The sequence below is a fragment of the Leptidea sinapis genome, chromosome 12, assembly GCF_905404315.1.
Source record: "Leptidea sinapis chromosome 12, ilLepSina1.1, whole genome shotgun sequence".
Lineage (NCBI taxonomy): Eukaryota > Metazoa > Arthropoda > Insecta > Lepidoptera > Pieridae > Leptidea > Leptidea sinapis.
In genome coordinates this window covers 619,965-637,547 of record NC_066276.1, presented here as the reverse complement: position 1 = coordinate 637,547, position 17,583 = coordinate 619,965, and the positions used below count along the sequence as shown (strand labels likewise).

Sequence of the window (17,583 nt, the reverse complement as noted above, 5' to 3'; positions counted from 1 at the left end):
TTCTCAATTCTTATTGAATGAAACGTTTTACTATTGGTCAAAATGTAAGTTTAGTATTGGTGTGTATTTTCTGAACTTGTAAATATTTTTTAAGTAACAATTGTAAGTGGCTAACTAGTTTTAAGGATTTTGTATATATATCATGTAACTTTCTAATAAATCATCTTCCACATATTCCTCACAGTCAAGCAGTTGTTTTATTTAAACGCCAAACGCTCAGTCTCTAAACAATCATTGTAGACAGTACAAATTATTCTTAGTCTGTTATCAAGTGTCAACTGTCAATGGGTTCATCCCATAGACTATACACTAATGAAGTTCAGCCTGTGGGTCTGTTTGTGATATATTATATTTTTTTATGTGAGTTTTACTCTCGAAATCATTTGTTTCTTTACAGTTTTCTTTAAAATATTTGTATAATTGTATTAATGACTATTTTTGTTGTTGATTTAGTGGCACAATATGGCTATGTTTTATGAAAGTGATGATGAATTATTTTTCCCCGACGTGGTTCACATTGTGAGACGGGAACTATGTAAGCACTTTTCTACTTTATAATTTTGATTATTTCTCTCTTATTCTTCATTATACTTCGTTTTTGATTGTAACTATTTCCCTATTCTTAAAATGATGTTTTTTTAGATGCCCAAGCCATAAATTCAACTGATGTATTCACCAAAAGGAAAAGAAATCTCGACGTACCTACACACACAGAAGACGGAATACCCATCAGAAAAATCTATGTCACTAGTCTTCCAGCAAAGGTATTTGTGGTAATCATATGTGTTTTTATAGCGAGGCCAATTTAATTCTACTTAGGCATTTCAATATTTTTTCATTCACAGACAACTAGACTTGAACTCTTTGCAGTATTTGCTCAGTATGGATTTATCAAAAGCTGTTGGCTAAAAATGGGAGAAAGAGGTCCTAACAAAACACCAATACCTACATATGCATTTGTCACATTTGGTGATCCAGCTGATGCCCGCAAGTATGTATTTATATTAAAATTAAAATATTGTTATTGAAAATAAGATAATAATCTGCTATTTTTCTTGGCATTACTCTTGATTGAAATTACAATGAGGCTCCCATTTTGAAGGATTGGCTAATAATAGACTTGCAGCATACATGGTTAAAAAGATTGCGACTAGTTTACTTTACTTATTTTTGTAGTATTCTGACCTATGATATATAGAGGCAATGCTGCCCAATGAAACCACTGAGTTTCTTGCACCCTTTCTTCTCAGGTCTGAAGCACACTTTTGCAAATTTGAAGTAGTTTTTGACGTAATAAGTTATTTCATATCCTACTTTGAATAAAAATATTTGAATTTGACATTATGTCTTAAAAGAAAATCATGTGCGAATGTTATGTGATCCCAGCAATCTATTCTTGAACCACCACAGAAATGCAAATGAGAATGTGCTTTTTTTAATGTACCCTCAAAATTGACCTGAAAATACCACACAACAAAGTTTCTATGTGGAATTTTCTTCCGCCTTGCAAACATCACATAGTACAGATGTTGCTCTAATTACACCTGGCAACCATAATGTTGTGGCTGATTGAGAGTTGGCAACCATTTTTTTTTCAATTCATTACATCATTTTTAAAGGCAGCCTATCTAATACATCACATAATCCTTTAAAATTCATTTAAAATTATTATTATTTAATTCATAGTTTTACCAAAAAACAATAGCTCCAGAATCGAGCAACTTTGACTATAAATAAATTTAGGAGATTTATAAAAAAATTACTATGCAATAAGTCATTATTACTATTAATCAAGTGCAGATTATCTAATCACCCTGCGACTAGATTATGATTATTTTTACAATTTATATATGGTAATGCTAATACTTTGTGGGTTTTTCAGAGCTCTATGTGCACCCCCTCATGAGAAAAAAATCCGTGATAGAATTCTGAAGATATCACCAGCTGATAGCTGGCATCAACCAGCTGAGGACATTAATGGCAGAGTGCAATGGAAACAACCATCTGCAACTGAGTCTAGCCATAGTTGGGGTAATTCACATTTATGTACACATGGCAACTTTTTAAATATTAACATTTTCCCGAGAACAAGAAAGTTATACATTCAGAGTTGCTTTTGATCTGAACTGGATAACAATTAAAGCAACATAATTTAGAGAAATAATGGTTATAAAAAGTAAAAACAAAGTTTAATATGATGCCAGATCTTAGTATCTCTAAATATAATCAAAATAGCCTTTACTTCATACATTACAGCTTACATTTAAAACAGATGTAACTAATAAAATACTGCATTACAATGTCCATTATGGCTCGATCCAGAAGGCGCGATCTGTGGCGATTTTGGGTGCATCTCCTCCCTTTATCCATCACCTTGCCATGTCAAAAGAAAAATTTAATTTATCACCCTTAAATCGGGTGTCTTTCATTTTTATTCTTTTATTTTTTTCATCTTTCATAAATAGCTTGCATTTTTATTTCAGTACAGGCTGTATGGATAATTACCAAAATAATGATATCTACATTGATGTCATCACCTTAAATGCCACTTTTAAACAACTTAAGCAAGTGCTACTATTTTTAAATATTTCTCTGTCCTCTTATTCCTCAAGAGTTTATTTGGAGCTACAAACTAAGAGAAAATTAAAATTTGTTCACAGGTGTCGCAGAAAACTTGGATGTTCAGAACAACAATGGCAATCCTGTTGTAAGTATTGAAGATCTGTCTCTCCACATAGTGGCTACAAGAAAAAATAATTGGCGAATACTTATGTGTTATATAATTCATAATGTAGAATTAGATTCACAAGCACTTTATGAATGATAATGTTACTGCAAAAACTAAGATTACATGAGCGACCATATTGATCAGATGGACACTCTGCCCTCCGGACTGGTTGTGGTGTGTTCCTGTAAGAGTGCTTACCATAATTCGTATATTGTTTATTTAGGCTTACAAGTTTTCTCTGTGTCACTGGGTGATAATGCAGATATCATTTCTTTCGAGTGTCTGCAGCTTTTAAGGTTTGCCCATCCAGCATTGTGTAGGTTGTTGGTAAGAAAGAAATCCCATGATCATAAACAATGGAATACATGATCAGCCACCTGTTTCATTGAGCACCTTTGCAGTTCATGTGCTGCATCTTTACCTGATGAACCACTGTGTCATATGTCACTTTAGAGTAATATCGTTATCAGAAGCACCTAGTGCCAAGGATTGTTGACACTAATAGATAAAGTATTACCAGATCAGTTTTATCTGATGAAACTTATTGTGGGATTCTCGAATGAAGGCTATGTGGTAACCATTGTACAAGGTACATATATATTATGCATGTACAAAACATGTTTCATTAAACTATTACATTTCTAGGTAATTCTTACTAATATGTTACTACATTGTAACCTACATTTGATTTATTTGCTTGCAGACCGACGAAGTATTAACCACAGAAGAATCATACAATATATTGGATGTCCTCAACATGGATTGCTGGTCGCTCATACTATCGCATGTGCCCCTAACAGACTTAATAAGGTCCGAGCGTGTTAGTAAAAAGTGGAAAGATGTGGTTCATTTATATCTTAATAGTAAGTGACTTTATATTAAACTTATAAATATTACACAAATCTTAAATAGTGTGAAGAATGGGTTGGGCGTTATTGGCATGTGGATGCCATATCTTTACAAAAACAACCCTTCTTAAAGGGAGTAATTCCCTTCACACTGGATGCTGCCTGCTTGGGTACTACGGAGAAGCTTTTCTATGAGTTGCGTGTACTACGACCACTATTGGTGTTTTTGTTTGATGTAAAATTACAGTGCTACAGAGATTTAAGTACTGCCTCAACGAGCGAGTGATATTATACGCGTGCGATGTATTTATATTAAGCTACTTACTATAAGAGAAGGTGCCTTCCACAAGGTTGCACGGTTAGTGGCTGAATGCGAGCGCACTGTGAAAAGAAAACTTTCAACAGAACAAATTGCTGTATGAGTCATTGCGGTCTATCGAATACATCGTAGCGAGTCTCGCCGATTATCTGACGATATTTATATCGTCGTCTTGTAGAGGTTACCCGACGACATAGTTTGTTTGTTTCAGACTCATGGATGTTTATATGTATGTTTAAGTAAGTATATTGTATTATATATATCATTGTCTTGTAACCCATAAAACAGGCTATATATGCTTAACTTTGTTTTTGGGCAAGACAATTTGTGTAAAAAGTGTGTCAATATTATTATTATATTATAGTAGCGATGTACTCGTTCGTGGATTAAGCGCCTTAAAATCTTATATTTTAAAGCGATCGCGTCGCTGCCCAGAATATTGGATGTTCAATAACCTCGAGTGGCACTGTATTTTAATTGGCAGGGTGTATTACCTACTTACCAAAAATAATTATGCTTCCTAGTATAAAGTGTAACAATCTTGTATTTAATATTATTTCACAAATAAAGCATCTGTATCGCTGATAAACTTTAATAAGGGTTAAGTGTAGTATGTATAGAGTAGAGTGAAGTAAATTTTGTTTAGGTAAATAACAAAAAAGTTCAATGACAATAATTAATTTAAATTAAAATAATTTTGATTGCTTTATTTATTTATTTACGTTATATAAATAATATTCTTATTTTTAAATAAATACCATTTTAATTATATTTACCCTGAAAAATTAAATTTTTGTACTGAAAACCTTTGATTAAAAACTCCTTCATGTATTTGGATCTGTGTGTTTAATGTTTTTAATCTGTAGTAAAACGGGTTATATTTAACCTTACCAAGACCATTGGTCGCGATGCAACTCTGAGTATTTCAAAATTTTGCCAATTTAATTATTTAGGTAATCGTTAACCTTCATTAAGCTATAAGAAAATATTTTCAAAATATTGCCTTTAGGTGAGGAGGTTGTCGCTGTCGGAAGTGTAAGATTAAAACAAAATGTACTAAAAAAACATTTATCCAACAGGCATTCGCACGTTTAAAACGTCAAGTTGGCAATTAGATCAAGTAAAACTAACGACAGCCGTGTTACGACAAGTTCTTCAGCGATTTGGGGCTTCACTGATACGGCTTCACATCGATCATAACTGGTCAGATCTCAATGACCGCACTGCACATACGGTTGGGAAGTACTGCCCTAATTTGGAAGAAGTTAAGGTAGGCTTGAATACAGTTATTTATAAATGAGTATCGAGTCCTTTAAAAAAAAATACCGTTTTACTCTACTAAAAAAGCAACTTGCTGCGGAGAAATTTAACCACTTCCACTGGAAATATCTTTCTCCAAAAGATTTTTTCTGTGTACGGACATAAACACACGCACATACGCAAACACACATACATACACACACACACACTTACATACACACTTGCAAGAGTAATCAGAACACCTTTTTTTCTAATATTACATTTTATAAAAACAAGATAGCTTAAGTAGGTAATCGGGGAGCCATAATACATCCACTCCCGCTCAACACCTTAGGGAGGAGGGGATGGCTGAAAAACAGCGCTGCATGGAAACATAAATCCATGATTCCATGTCAGGTAAAGCTGAGCCTTTTGTTTCATCGCGTATCCTAATTGTTCATTTTATATTTGTATGGCAATAAAGAATTTTTTATTATTATTAAATGTGTTTATGATACACCACGACAGTCACATCGTATTGAAAGTGCCATTTCACTCGGTCTTCTGTCTTAATAATTTGACAATATAAAAGGTTCACACGCAACACGATACATTTGTATCGGTAAATTCTAGCTTCTTTTATCGGCAGGACATTCACACGACAATAACTGCTAATTAGTATTTAGTTGTAATTTTCCAAAGAGATAAGAGTTCGTAATTAGCATCCTCCGTTAAAAATTTCGGTTTTCAAGGAGCTTTCTTCCACATACTACAAAGCTGTGGAATGAGCTTCCTTGTGTGGTGTTTCCGGGACGATACGACATGGGTACCTTCAAAAAAAGCGCGTACACCTTCCTTAAAGGCCGGCAACGCTCTTGTGATACCTCTGGTGTTGCAAGAGAATGTGGGCGGCGGTGATCACTTAACACCAGGTGACCCGTACGCTCGTTTGTCCTCCTATTCCATAAAAAAAATCCGTATTATATTCTTGTCAACTTTCGACACTCTTCTTACTTTCTAACCTAATCTTACCTCCTTACAAGTGATACAGTTACAAAAAGTTACAGTCTTGTATTTCTTTTTTCTAGGTCGCAGGAATGCATACAAAGAATTGGAATCCATTGATGTATGGATGTAAACAATTAAAGAAAATTGATTTCGTTTCCTGCTATAAGGTATGATAATATTTAAGTATTATTTATTACTTCATCTAGGATTCATACATTTTTCTCTGGAAGCTGTGTATCGAAAAGTTTCGAAAAAAATGTGTTCAGTTAGAACTTGGGGATAATAAATACACTCTTATGGAAAACACCGAAGGAATAACAGCATTGATTTTATATATTGGACTTTAAAGTTTTGTTTGAGTTCAAAAAATCTGATTGTTTTAATTGGTATATCCAAACATGTATAAAATTTACCCTCTTCATATATTTCGAGAATATTTAGAGTGTAGTGGACTAGTCATTTCAAATCTTATATTTAAAAACAATTAATTAAGGAAGCCTATTATAGAATAGATGATTTTATAAATGCCAAGATAGCTTGGCCAGATGTCGCTCCATCTCTCAATGACAGCTTGACAATACCTTAGGTTCTTGTAAACCGGTGTAGAGCTATGACTAGTTTTTGTATAATATAGTGCAATAGTATAATTATGGATACAACTTTGTATTTTTGTATATTAGAATAATTTATTTTGTGACGATTCAATGTGATCTTCGAGATTTTATTGAATAAAGATATTCTGATTCTATAAGAGCCTGTAAACGGACTCTGAACTACACAGTACAATATTCGTTACAAGTTTCCGTTTTATATAATACAATTGAGTCCATATTATAAGAGATTCATGTAAAAAAAATGGAAAAGTAACTGATATACCAGTGGGAGGCTCCTTTGCACAGGAAGCCGGCTAGATTATGGGTACCAACGGCACCTATTTCTGCCGTGAAGGAGTAATGTGTAAACATTACTGTGTCTGAAGGGCGCCGTAGCTAGTTAAATTACTTCCCAAATGAGACTTAACATCTTATGTCTCAAGATGACGAGCGCAATTGTAATGCCGCCAGAATTTTTGGGTTTTTCAACAATCCTGAGCGGCACTGCAATGTAATGGGTAGGGCGTATCAATTACCATCAGCTGAACGTCCTGCTCGTCTCGTCCCTTATTTTCATAAAAAATAATAATTAATGCTTGCCAGTTTGATGCTTGGTGTTAATGCGTATGAAGTCATAGTTTTTGTCCAAAAAATATCATTTTCGTCCATTCCGCAAGATTATCTTTATTTATTTCTTATCTGCGAAACTTTTGTCCTTAAAATAATTTAGTTTTTTAAATGTTTAATAAAATAGCCAATGTTTTTTTTTTTTCAATGAAATAAATTGAACATAGCTGTAGGTATAATATGTAGAACTATTGTTCAGTAATATTTACCCTGATAGTATTTTAAACAATGATTTGATGTTCACTCCTTACTCCGGTAAGTCAGGATGCTGGGTCATATAGTAATGTAATAATGTCATAAATTTGATGGAAGACTAACGCAACATTTCTTCACTAAATATTTCACGTAATATATGACGTCTAAAAGAAGTTGTATGGTGGTTATACGATAGGTGTTTTTTGAAAACATTGACTTTTTTTTCATACTTTTATATACCCTATGATGGCCTATCTCTGCTATGATTTATATATCTCAAAATTTTTGTACACTTTTAAAAATTAATTTCTGACTCAAAAAGAAATTGTAATCATAGATATTAATGAAAGGATAATTCTGAAGTAAAAAAGTAAAAAGAAATTAAAAAATTTCACCCTAATTGTCTATTGTTTTCAGTTAACTGATGCCAGCTTAGTCCATGTAGTGAAGAGTGATGCAAGTATTGAAGAGTTGTCTGTTTCAAACAATACACATCTCACTGGACTATTCCTCACTAACTGTTCAAAACCATCAAAGTTAACATCACTATCATTTTACAACTGCTACAGTCTCCAGGGAACTGTTGTCAACGCTGCCATGGACACATTGCCCTGCCTCACTTGTCTCAAACTCGACGTGTGCCCACCATCAATGTGGAAGTTAATACCCAACATTCTAAGAAAAGTACCGCAACTAGAAGAATTGTCACTCAGTGAAAACATATCAATGGATGGTCCAGTGCCTGTACTTATACATGAGCTCTGTGATTCAATTGGCATTCTGACCAAATTAAAGCGGCTTAATCTGAGTCGGAACATATTCATAACAAATGAGGTCATAAAACAAGTTGCACAGTCATGCTCTAAGTTAGAAGATCTTAATATTTCTGGTTGCAACTCAAGGAAAAGCTTTTCCCATAAAGGTACGATTTTTATTATTTTCTTCACATCGGATATGTAATTAGCTTGGATTTGGCAATTTTAAGATTCCAGCCGGATATTTTATTGCACCCAAAAATGACGGTAATAAGAAGAAAACATTGCAATGAAAAATAACACTCAAAATGCCGCAGTAATTGTATGGGTATCTAGTATTTCAAAGTTTTTGTGTAAGACTGACCCAAGTCCTAGAATTAGGGGTTTCACTTGTCTTCCACCAAAGAGTCGGCCCGGCTGAACCACCCACCGAACAACATAGTGAAAATAGCGAGCAAATAGATTTAGTCTTAGGAGTATGAACATAAAGTGATCACCGCTGCCCACATTCTCCTCAACACCAGAAGAATCGCAGGAGCGTCGCACGCCCTATAGAAAAGTGTACACGCTGAGAAGAACGGGCGATAGAAAATCAGCGGGCTTCCTTTATTTAAATAATATTTATTTATTAGAGCTTTTTGCTGCAGAAGAGGGCTAAAGCTATTTCATTCTTTATTTTATCCGAACAATTATCATATGCCAATAATTCAGCTGTATCTTCCTTCCGCATCTGTAAGAAATCGTTTAAAGTAAACTACCCACAATCTGACGGTATTGAATCAGGTTATGACACATTATTTTATATAATAGAGGGGGGTGAAGCGGCACGCGGCTCGCATGATGGAAAGCAAATACTGCTCATAGACATCCGTAATACTAGAGATCGAGAGACACAAGTTTGTTCCGGTCTCGTTGACGATACCTGGAGAGATGTTGGCATGGCCGGTTTAAGAACCAAACTTACCCCGAGCAATGATTGCCTCTTATGTGTATATCATATAGTATATCAGTGATATGCAGAAGAAACATATTTTTAAGGAGGATTATAGCAACAGATATAGACCCAGTTACTTTGATTTAATTGAATGTGTGTCAAACTGCATGGCTCAACTAGGCACTAAATACATTTGTTTCAGGAGTGAGTGATGAAAGCATAGTGGCGATATGCTCTCAATGCACCCTGCTGACGAATTTAAACGTGTCGTACCTGGCGGGGCTCTCCAACACAGGCTTGGCCGCGGTCGTCAAACTGAGCCGCCTGGTGACGTTGATGTCGCGTGGCAATATCTCCATCACCGCAAAGCCAATCGTTGCAATACTTAACAAATGCCATTACCTTGAGGTATGCTTATTCTGTTTATTATAAGTACTACTTCTAATGACTTTGCCCTCGTTGATTTTTCGTTGCACACCCTCGCCATTATTTTCTGTATGTCTCTCAGCAAAATTCGTGTTCAGTCGTCGGATATCTGTCAGCCGCTCAATCGACTCGGAAGTAAAGAGTTTTTACTACTCTTTTTACTCGTTTTTTTTTTAATGGTAGGAATAAGGTTAATGTCGAATTATATAGAGTCGCCTGAAGACAATAGTTTTTTAAAAGATGTGGATTTACAAATTAAAAAACAATAATTAATTGGGAAATACTAATTTAAAAGCATTAAAAAAAGTATTATCTCCATAGATGTATATGTGCAGACGTCGCACACTAACGTGAAATCTTGGAAGAGTAAAAATTTAACAGACTACTTATTAACGTATTTGAACCTACTTAGTATTGGTAATAAAAAGGTAGCTATCGTTAGTGGTAATTTCATAATAATAACTTTAAATTAGATTGTTTCAGCGTCTTTAGGAAGCTTAAAAAATTTAAATTTGGATAGCAGTGCCTTAGCACTTATGCTATAGCATCTTAATGCTTTCCTGTTTTATGTTTCTTTATTTTTAAAATATCGGTCGGATTCTTGTCGGATTGGTGAAGTAGTAGGTAGGAAGACGAGCAAGGTTCGCGCGAGCGTGCGTATTGGATAGCCAAGCAGGCGTTGCCATAACGATCACTTAATTCAGTAATGGACAACCGACAACCATTCACGGATCAATCCATTTTTTTAACATTGGTAGGTAGAATAAGAAACTTAAAATTGCACACAGACAATTTTTTTTATTTTTAAAGTGAAATCTGGATTAATCACAATTTATGAACGATGCGGGACTCGAACGCACGACCTCTCGGTCGAACCATACGTCACTCGAACGTCTGGTTCAGTTGGAAGAGCGCTCGGACGGAACCCGAGATTGCGCGGGTTCGACTCGCGTATCGTTTATAAATTTTGGTTACTAATTTAATTGCACACAGACGTCGAAACCTATTCTTATTTTAGGAATTGGACCTGTGCGGTTGCGAGTCGGTGACGGAGGAAGTGATCTCGGCCGGAGAACGGGCCCTGCTCCAACACCCTCGCCCGCTGGCACTCCTGTTGGGAGGCACCGCGGCCGCTGGAGGCGAGAGTCCCTCCGAAAGTCGGGTACACACTTTTGTTTTGATGTTAATCCTTAACGGCCGTTCCCAATATACTATCTCCAGATAGAGAGAAATTACTATCTTCTACTGTCAGTAATTAGCAGTCAATAATCTGAAGCTGTCCCAATATACCCGATAAGTCATTCTTATCGCCTTATATTGGGACGCGTGAATTGCAATTTCCATACAAACTTCTATCGCTGGTAAGCTATACGTCCTCCCATTGACGGACAGCGTGTACGGATAAGGCGAGTTACCGTCGATAAGTTTATTGGGACAGAAAAGTCAACGAGAGTTACTATTTTTATCTCAAGTAGGCCACAACCGGAGATAGACTGAATATTGGGAATGACCGTAAGCAAGTAAAAGTAATAAGTTTTAGTATGTTGGGGGCGATACTGCCTCAGTATAACAGCTCCAAGCTACATTCACGGGTTCCTTGACACACCGCCACTGTCCACTGGACACACAATTCGGGAATTCGCAAAATGCGTTAAATTTTCATCCACCTACTCCATTTTCTGCATGATTTTGCAGCCAGGGAAGTATGTTTCCAGAAAGATCAGTCTCTTTTGGTGAGTTAGTGAAAGTACCATCAGGTTTCTACAGGGAACCCAGAATTTGTCTGGGTTGACTACAAAGGACTTTTCTTACCCTGTTTGCCTGGTTCTGGCATTCAATGCCGTTGCAGTATTTCCGCCAACTTTCAGATTTTCTGTAACTGATGCGTTTTTTGTACTTAGACTTTCTGTCTTGGTACTTATCCCAATCGCTTTGTTCGCCTGTGTTAATTGCGCGGTTCAGACGTTTCCTCAACTTCCTACTGGGCTTTTGGTTTGTCTGGGTTGGCAATGGTGAAGGGGCATAAACGGTTATCGTGACATCATTAATTCTTGTTGCCTGTTTTCCAATGTTTTCTACTCCAATTATCTTCTCTGGATTCGTTCCCTTTTTCAGACGCGATTCCATCATCATCTTGTATTCGGCGAGGTTCGTTCTGCTCGGTTTTCTTTCGTGGAGATGGTTTAGTAGTATTTACCTCCAGGTTGAAGAGTATGCATCTGTGGTCTGAGCAGGATGCTTCTTTTGAAACATGCCATATTAACAGCTTAAAATTTTTGAAAATTTGATTTGGTTGTGTACACTAATGTGCGAATTCGTTTTTTATTTTCCGTATGTCCAGGATACTCCAACACACCAGCTGCTGTCAGTTGATCTGCACCATGACAAGAGCAATCCCCACATGCGCCCGGACTTCATCGACAGAATATTCGAGAGCAGTTCGGACGACTCCTACGATGAAGTCTTTGATCACGACGACATTGACTTCTTTGACCAATGTAGGTATTCACTATTGGAAGAGTATTTGACTTTAAAAAAAAGGAGTTTGCTAGGTACCTCTGTTGTTATGTGCATGAATTATTTCATAGATAGGTGTTAAATTATGAAAAATATTACACAATTGAAGAATGCTACAACAGGCAAAATGACAAATTGTATACGCTCATAGCTCCACAAGTGGACTAAAAAGTGGATCAGTCATGGTTTGGTGGGGGGTGTTTTATCTTGGAGTCATAATGATTCATTTTGTGAAAAAAAGATTAAAAGACTTAAGCTAAAGTGTTTCAAGAGACTGTCTTATTCGTGAACACATAATGTAACAGGGTGAAACCTCTTAATAATACGCATGGCCATTCACTGAAGCCAAGCTTGGCTGAATGTCAACGTGCCATCTGGCCCGAATCTTAACCCCCTGGGCTACAATGGTAAATTTAGTGACTTTAGTAACTGACAATCTGACAGGTCTCGCAACTCAAAGGATAGATAAAAGATTTTCAATAAACTTTCCCATGAAAAAGCAGACTTGATATTCAACTAGTTTATTATCTGGCCATATTTTGACTATAATTATGTTCATAATATTTGGAACAAAATTCACTAGATGAATTTGCAATAATTAATATCTTATTTTTATTACAGTTTTGTCAGACGAGGAAGACTTCCTGCAACAAAACATCGCTAACTACGATGGATTCTTTAACAACATACTTTTAATTTAACATTGCGCTATTAGTGTATTCCACCTGCTACATATTACTTTTGCACACCAGAAACATAAAACTATCCCAAGATAATAATTATGGCCTAGATTCTTAATGAATTAAAGTTGGCTGATTGCATTACTCTCAGATTGGGTGAAACTCAGGCAGCTATTGAAGAACATCTTTAGTTATTCAACTTATTTAGCTAGATATGAAAATTATCCAAGAATCACAATTAACATTTAAATTGGGCGCCTGGCTAAGGGTCGCTGAACATGTTTTTTGCCTTGTGAAACATACGATTATTGAATTGTGCTTAGTTTAGGATATTTTCTAAAAAAAAAAGGACAAATATTATCATTAAATAAGTACCTATGATACAAAAGTTGACTAAAATAAAATGTTTATCTTGTAAACTTTGATGTAAGTAATGCAGACATTGACTGTGATTCCATGACATTCTGACCAACCCTCGATCATGGCGCTTGCAACCACTGACTGTCTTTCGGTGCAGAAATGTCACATGCCTATAATTCGAAATTGTCACGTTGAATATCTAGCTAGGTAACTAGTGAAGTAAATGGATAGAATATATTTTGCAGTTTACAGTGCTTGTTGATTATAACAGTTCGAAGTTGCCTGTTTACCATCACTCTTAGTAAAAGACCATGTCCATACACAGAGAACACAAAAGGGCTTCCTTCAATTTCACCTGCCTTGCCACTTTTGCTGTTGTTTGTTATACATGACATGTTAGCTTAATTTTTTTATCTAATCAATGCCCAGAAATGACAAGCCCAACATAATTACATTGTATTCATTCAAAATAAGTATTTAATCTTCCATGGTTTATGTATTGCATTCACATTTATACATAGATACCTATTGAATATTAATAGTTATAGTATATTAATATAGTAGTAACAGAATGCTGTATTCCCTGTGATTTTAAAATATTTCATTAGCTTAAGTTTCGGGTGGTATCGTAACTCAATTGTTTACTGAAATATGTGTCGAGTATTAACAAAGTCTGAATTATTGTGATAAATGTGTTGTTTTCATTACTGGCTTTATTTTCATTAAACTTATTAGTAGTTATACATAGCTTTAAATAGCTGACAGCGCTTAGGTCTAAACATGGACCATTCATCACAAAAATATTTACAAATAAAATTATAAAGTAATATTATTGTAAATTTAAAATTGTAACAATAAAAATTTCCCTTACTGCAGAATTTCTGGAAATTTCATGAAAAAAAAGTACATTATTATATATTGATAAAGTTGTTGATAGAAAAGTGTAAAGCAATAAATATTATGTGATGATTATATAGATCATACAATTGTGAGTCTTAAGTCATAAATATAATAAAACTTAGTTAATGTTAGATAGTCCGATATTGTTTGTGCTTTTTTTAGATCGGACTTCAACCTAACAATTTTCCTATCCACCACATGTATTCGAGTTTAGTAGGTAATTGCGTGTTATGGTCATAGAAATAATGTTGATTTTCGTAACAATTTAAATTAAACCTAGTTAATAGAAAATAAATCTGTATATTGATAGGTGAAAAAAACTGAAATAACAATTTTAAAAACTCAAATCAAAATAATCAAAACAATAAATATAATATTTTGTTCTGTTTTATCTAACTTTACTACTTTTTCTAATTTGAATTTATCACTTGAAAATTGATTTTTATAAATATTGTGTAGCTTCAGCCTTTTCCTGAATATGTATATATAATTTCATCAAACACAAAAAACAAACAAGTTTTTCCTTAACATATAAAATGAAAGTTTGTCTCAATGATATATTATTATGCTATTGTATAATCTACTACCACTTTGGAAAAAGAGCTATAATTATTTGTGGCAAGAAACTCACCACTTCTCTTTTAAATCAATATAGGTCCATTATTTTACAAATACTTTACTTACAACAATAACAATTAGTATTTTCTTTTTTAAATATTGCAAAAGCAACAGAACCAGCTTACTATGAGGTTTTACTACTTGCTCACTTTCACCTATCCTGTTGTTTCATGTCAGCATTAATATATTTTGATTGTCCATATATATCTGTATATCATTATAATCTCTAAAATAATATTCAATTAGGTCTAAAGTTGAGAATTATAAAAAAAGTTACTTGTAAATGTTATGGTGTCCAACTTGCTTGCAACATATACACACAGTAAGTTTATTGTTGCTTAACATCTAATTGATTGTGATAATCTTTCGTATTAAGATTATTTTTATTGCGTTCATACACCAATGTTATTTATTTTTGAGAATGATCATTTTTAGTACTTAAATGTTACAGGAACAACTAATTTTGTTATTTTTTATGTGTGTTTTAATGGTTGATATAGTTATCATTACATAATCAGATTGATATTTGTGTTACTTTACCCATAACTGTTTTTTCTTTTACCAGTTTTATATTAATTTATAGTAATAACTTTTAACTACAAAGTATACCTAAAATACAATAATTGTTCTTAGTGTGATGTAAATTGTTTTTTTCTCAGTCATGTAAACTAATTCAAAACAAGATTTACAATCATGTCTTATTAAGCATCAAAAACTACCACCCATGAAAATATGGTATACGTAAAATGTATGCTATGGTTGTATAGCCAGGGCTGTAACCTTAAAAGCCCATACAAGCACCTAATAAAGGTGCATGTTTTGAGACATCCCTGTGGATATCACATTAGACAAATTGATCTTCAATAAATCCAGAGTAGTCAGTATTGATTTTACAATAATATGCAAAAGGCCTTCAATATCCCACCCCACTCACCTCACTTGATTGTATTGTTTGCATTGCAAAGATTGGTGATTACTAAATCTGCCCACCCACCCACACCAACAAGTCAGTAATAGAATGAATTCATCTGCTGACTATTTGTATAGTAAGTTATATGATATGAATGAGATGACTATATTTCAGTCTACTTTTCCCCATCTTATAAGTACAATTGAGTGCACACTAGAGCTGTTACTGCCCTCCATTTGCATGTATAGAGATATTGAAAGACGGGTATTAATTGATGACAATATGCCACTATATCTTGGTTCATATATGGTTGTTGAATATGAAATAATTTAAAATTAGTTTAAAGAATTAATTTAAAAATTAGTTTAATATCTGGAGATCTAAATTATTAAAATGTAATATAAAAATAAATATACTAGATCATATTTATTTTCATTTCATAATATGTACCAAAAAATGGTGTTGAATGTTGTTAGTGTACAAGTCAGTGACTTGTGGAGTGTTGTTTGCTAGATGATTTAGGAAAATTTACATCACATTTGAGTCAGGGGAAATAAGTGATATCAGGTCCATCCATATTCACACTAATATTTATATTGTAGAAATAGTGAACTGGATAAAATATATATGTTTTAATGTAATAGGTACAAATTCTTTTTAGTTTGTATAAAATTGGGTTATTAGTTGGTGATTTTATGTTAATATCTCTTAATGGTGCAGTAAAATACCCATATTCTTCTAGTTTTATACATATTATATGCAAGTGAAATAATAAGTTCATTCAATATATTTGTGTATTATTTTACAATTTACTACCTTGTATTTATTCTAAATAAATTAATGTAAATAAGCAACAGGTCTATGCAACATCATAATTTGTTGTTTTTATAAAAACATTCCACCATCTGCCCATCATACCAATGTCTATTATTCTAGAGAATATTCCAAAATATGTTGGCTGCAAATATGAACAGTGTGCTTTATATAAATCACATTCATTGTTTAATTCCGACATATACATGATTGATATAACCCCTAAACTTCTATAGTGCAATACACCTTCATTGTAACTCTGTTCTATCAACCTCAAATGGTCAATTGATTTTGAGTTTCTGCACTCTTCACTAACTAAGATGGCATCATTTGTTACTCTCTTCACCGTATCTTTAAAATCAATTTCTGATGGATTACGAGCAGCCAAAACATACACAGCGGCCAGAGCAGAACTCCATATGAACGCTTTTCTTGGATTGTCTTGCATGTCCGTTCTTAAGTCTTGTAGCATCTGCGTGTAGTCCATGAAGAGATTTTTCCAATAATTGGACCATTTTTCGACTATAGTGCCTTTAAGTTTCTCGGGCAAAGTGATACGTTTCTGCACGTTACGAACGAGATTAGCAGATGTTTTAACTTTAATGATTGCTGAATTCATATTGCTACTACTGTTATTACTGACTGTTGAAGTTGTACATTATAAACTTTGAACTGGATTTATATTATTATATATTTCGATTGGACTTAGTAAATTTTATTGTTATTGGAAATCTAGAATAATAATTTAATTTTAGGTAATGTTTTGACAGTTGAGTTGCGATATTATGACATTACAGTGAGAGAATACAGACAATCATATTTTTTTTAAATTTATGTCATGACCATGGATGCTAGTCCTTCGGTTGAAATATTAAAATGGTACTTTACTTTAACGAGATTGAGTGTTGACAGTGTCATAAAATTGATTTTTTTGCCCATAAAACTAACGGGGGCTTTTCTTGTAATTGAGTATATTGATTTAAATATTATTTTATTGTATTTTGGTTTGAGCCGAAGCTCTTGTTACCAATGCTCTGAATAAATAAACTCGATGTGATATGAAACATGAACATGGAATATAGGATTATTTACTCGGTCATACGAGGTGTCTGC

At 34.0% G+C, this 17,583-nt stretch overlaps 2 protein-coding genes across 2 annotated transcripts; one reads left to right on the top strand and one right to left on the bottom strand.

Annotated features, from left to right (window-relative positions):
* The first annotated feature begins 358 nt into the window (after positions 1 to 358).
* Positions 359 to 16,444, top strand: LOC126967007 (F-box/LRR-repeat protein 7-like). Its single transcript, XM_050811306.1, has 13 exons — positions 359 to 535; positions 643 to 764; positions 846 to 991; positions 1,883 to 2,031; positions 2,661 to 2,707; positions 3,432 to 3,591; positions 4,975 to 5,165; positions 6,223 to 6,309; positions 7,975 to 8,479; positions 9,449 to 9,654; positions 10,691 to 10,834; positions 12,014 to 12,170; positions 12,811 to 16,444. Exons 1-13 carry the CDS (start codon positions 463 to 465, stop codon positions 12,888 to 12,890), a joined length of 2,067 nt encoding a protein of 688 aa, XP_050667263.1. The 5' UTR covers positions 359 to 462; the 3' UTR covers positions 12,891 to 16,444.
* On the bottom strand, positions 16,434 to 17,264 carry LOC126967027 (mitochondrial import inner membrane translocase subunit Tim29). Its single transcript, XM_050811340.1, has one exon. It carries the CDS (start codon positions 17,087 to 17,089, stop codon positions 16,517 to 16,519), a length of 573 nt encoding a protein of 190 aa, XP_050667297.1. The 5' UTR covers positions 17,090 to 17,264; the 3' UTR covers positions 16,434 to 16,516.
* Between the last annotated feature and the right edge of the window lie 319 nt (positions 17,265 to 17,583).

Excerpts from the sequence above, each read along its gene's own strand:
- LOC126967007 (XM_050811306.1), top strand. The coding sequence starts at position 463 with ATGGCTATGTTTTATGAAAGTGATGATGAATTATTTTTCCCCGACGTG. Across the intron at positions 2,708-3,431 it reads ACAACAATGGCAATCCTGTT|ACCGACGAAGTATTAACCAC; the intron begins GTAAGTATTGAA and ends ATTTGCTTGCAG. Across the intron at positions 3,592-4,974 it reads GGTTCATTTATATCTTAATA|GCATTCGCACGTTTAAAACG; the intron begins GTAAGTGACTTT and ends TTTATCCAACAG.
- LOC126967027 (XM_050811340.1), bottom strand. The coding sequence starts at position 17,089 with ATGAATTCAGCAATCATTAAAGTTAAAACATCTGCTAATCTCGTTCGT.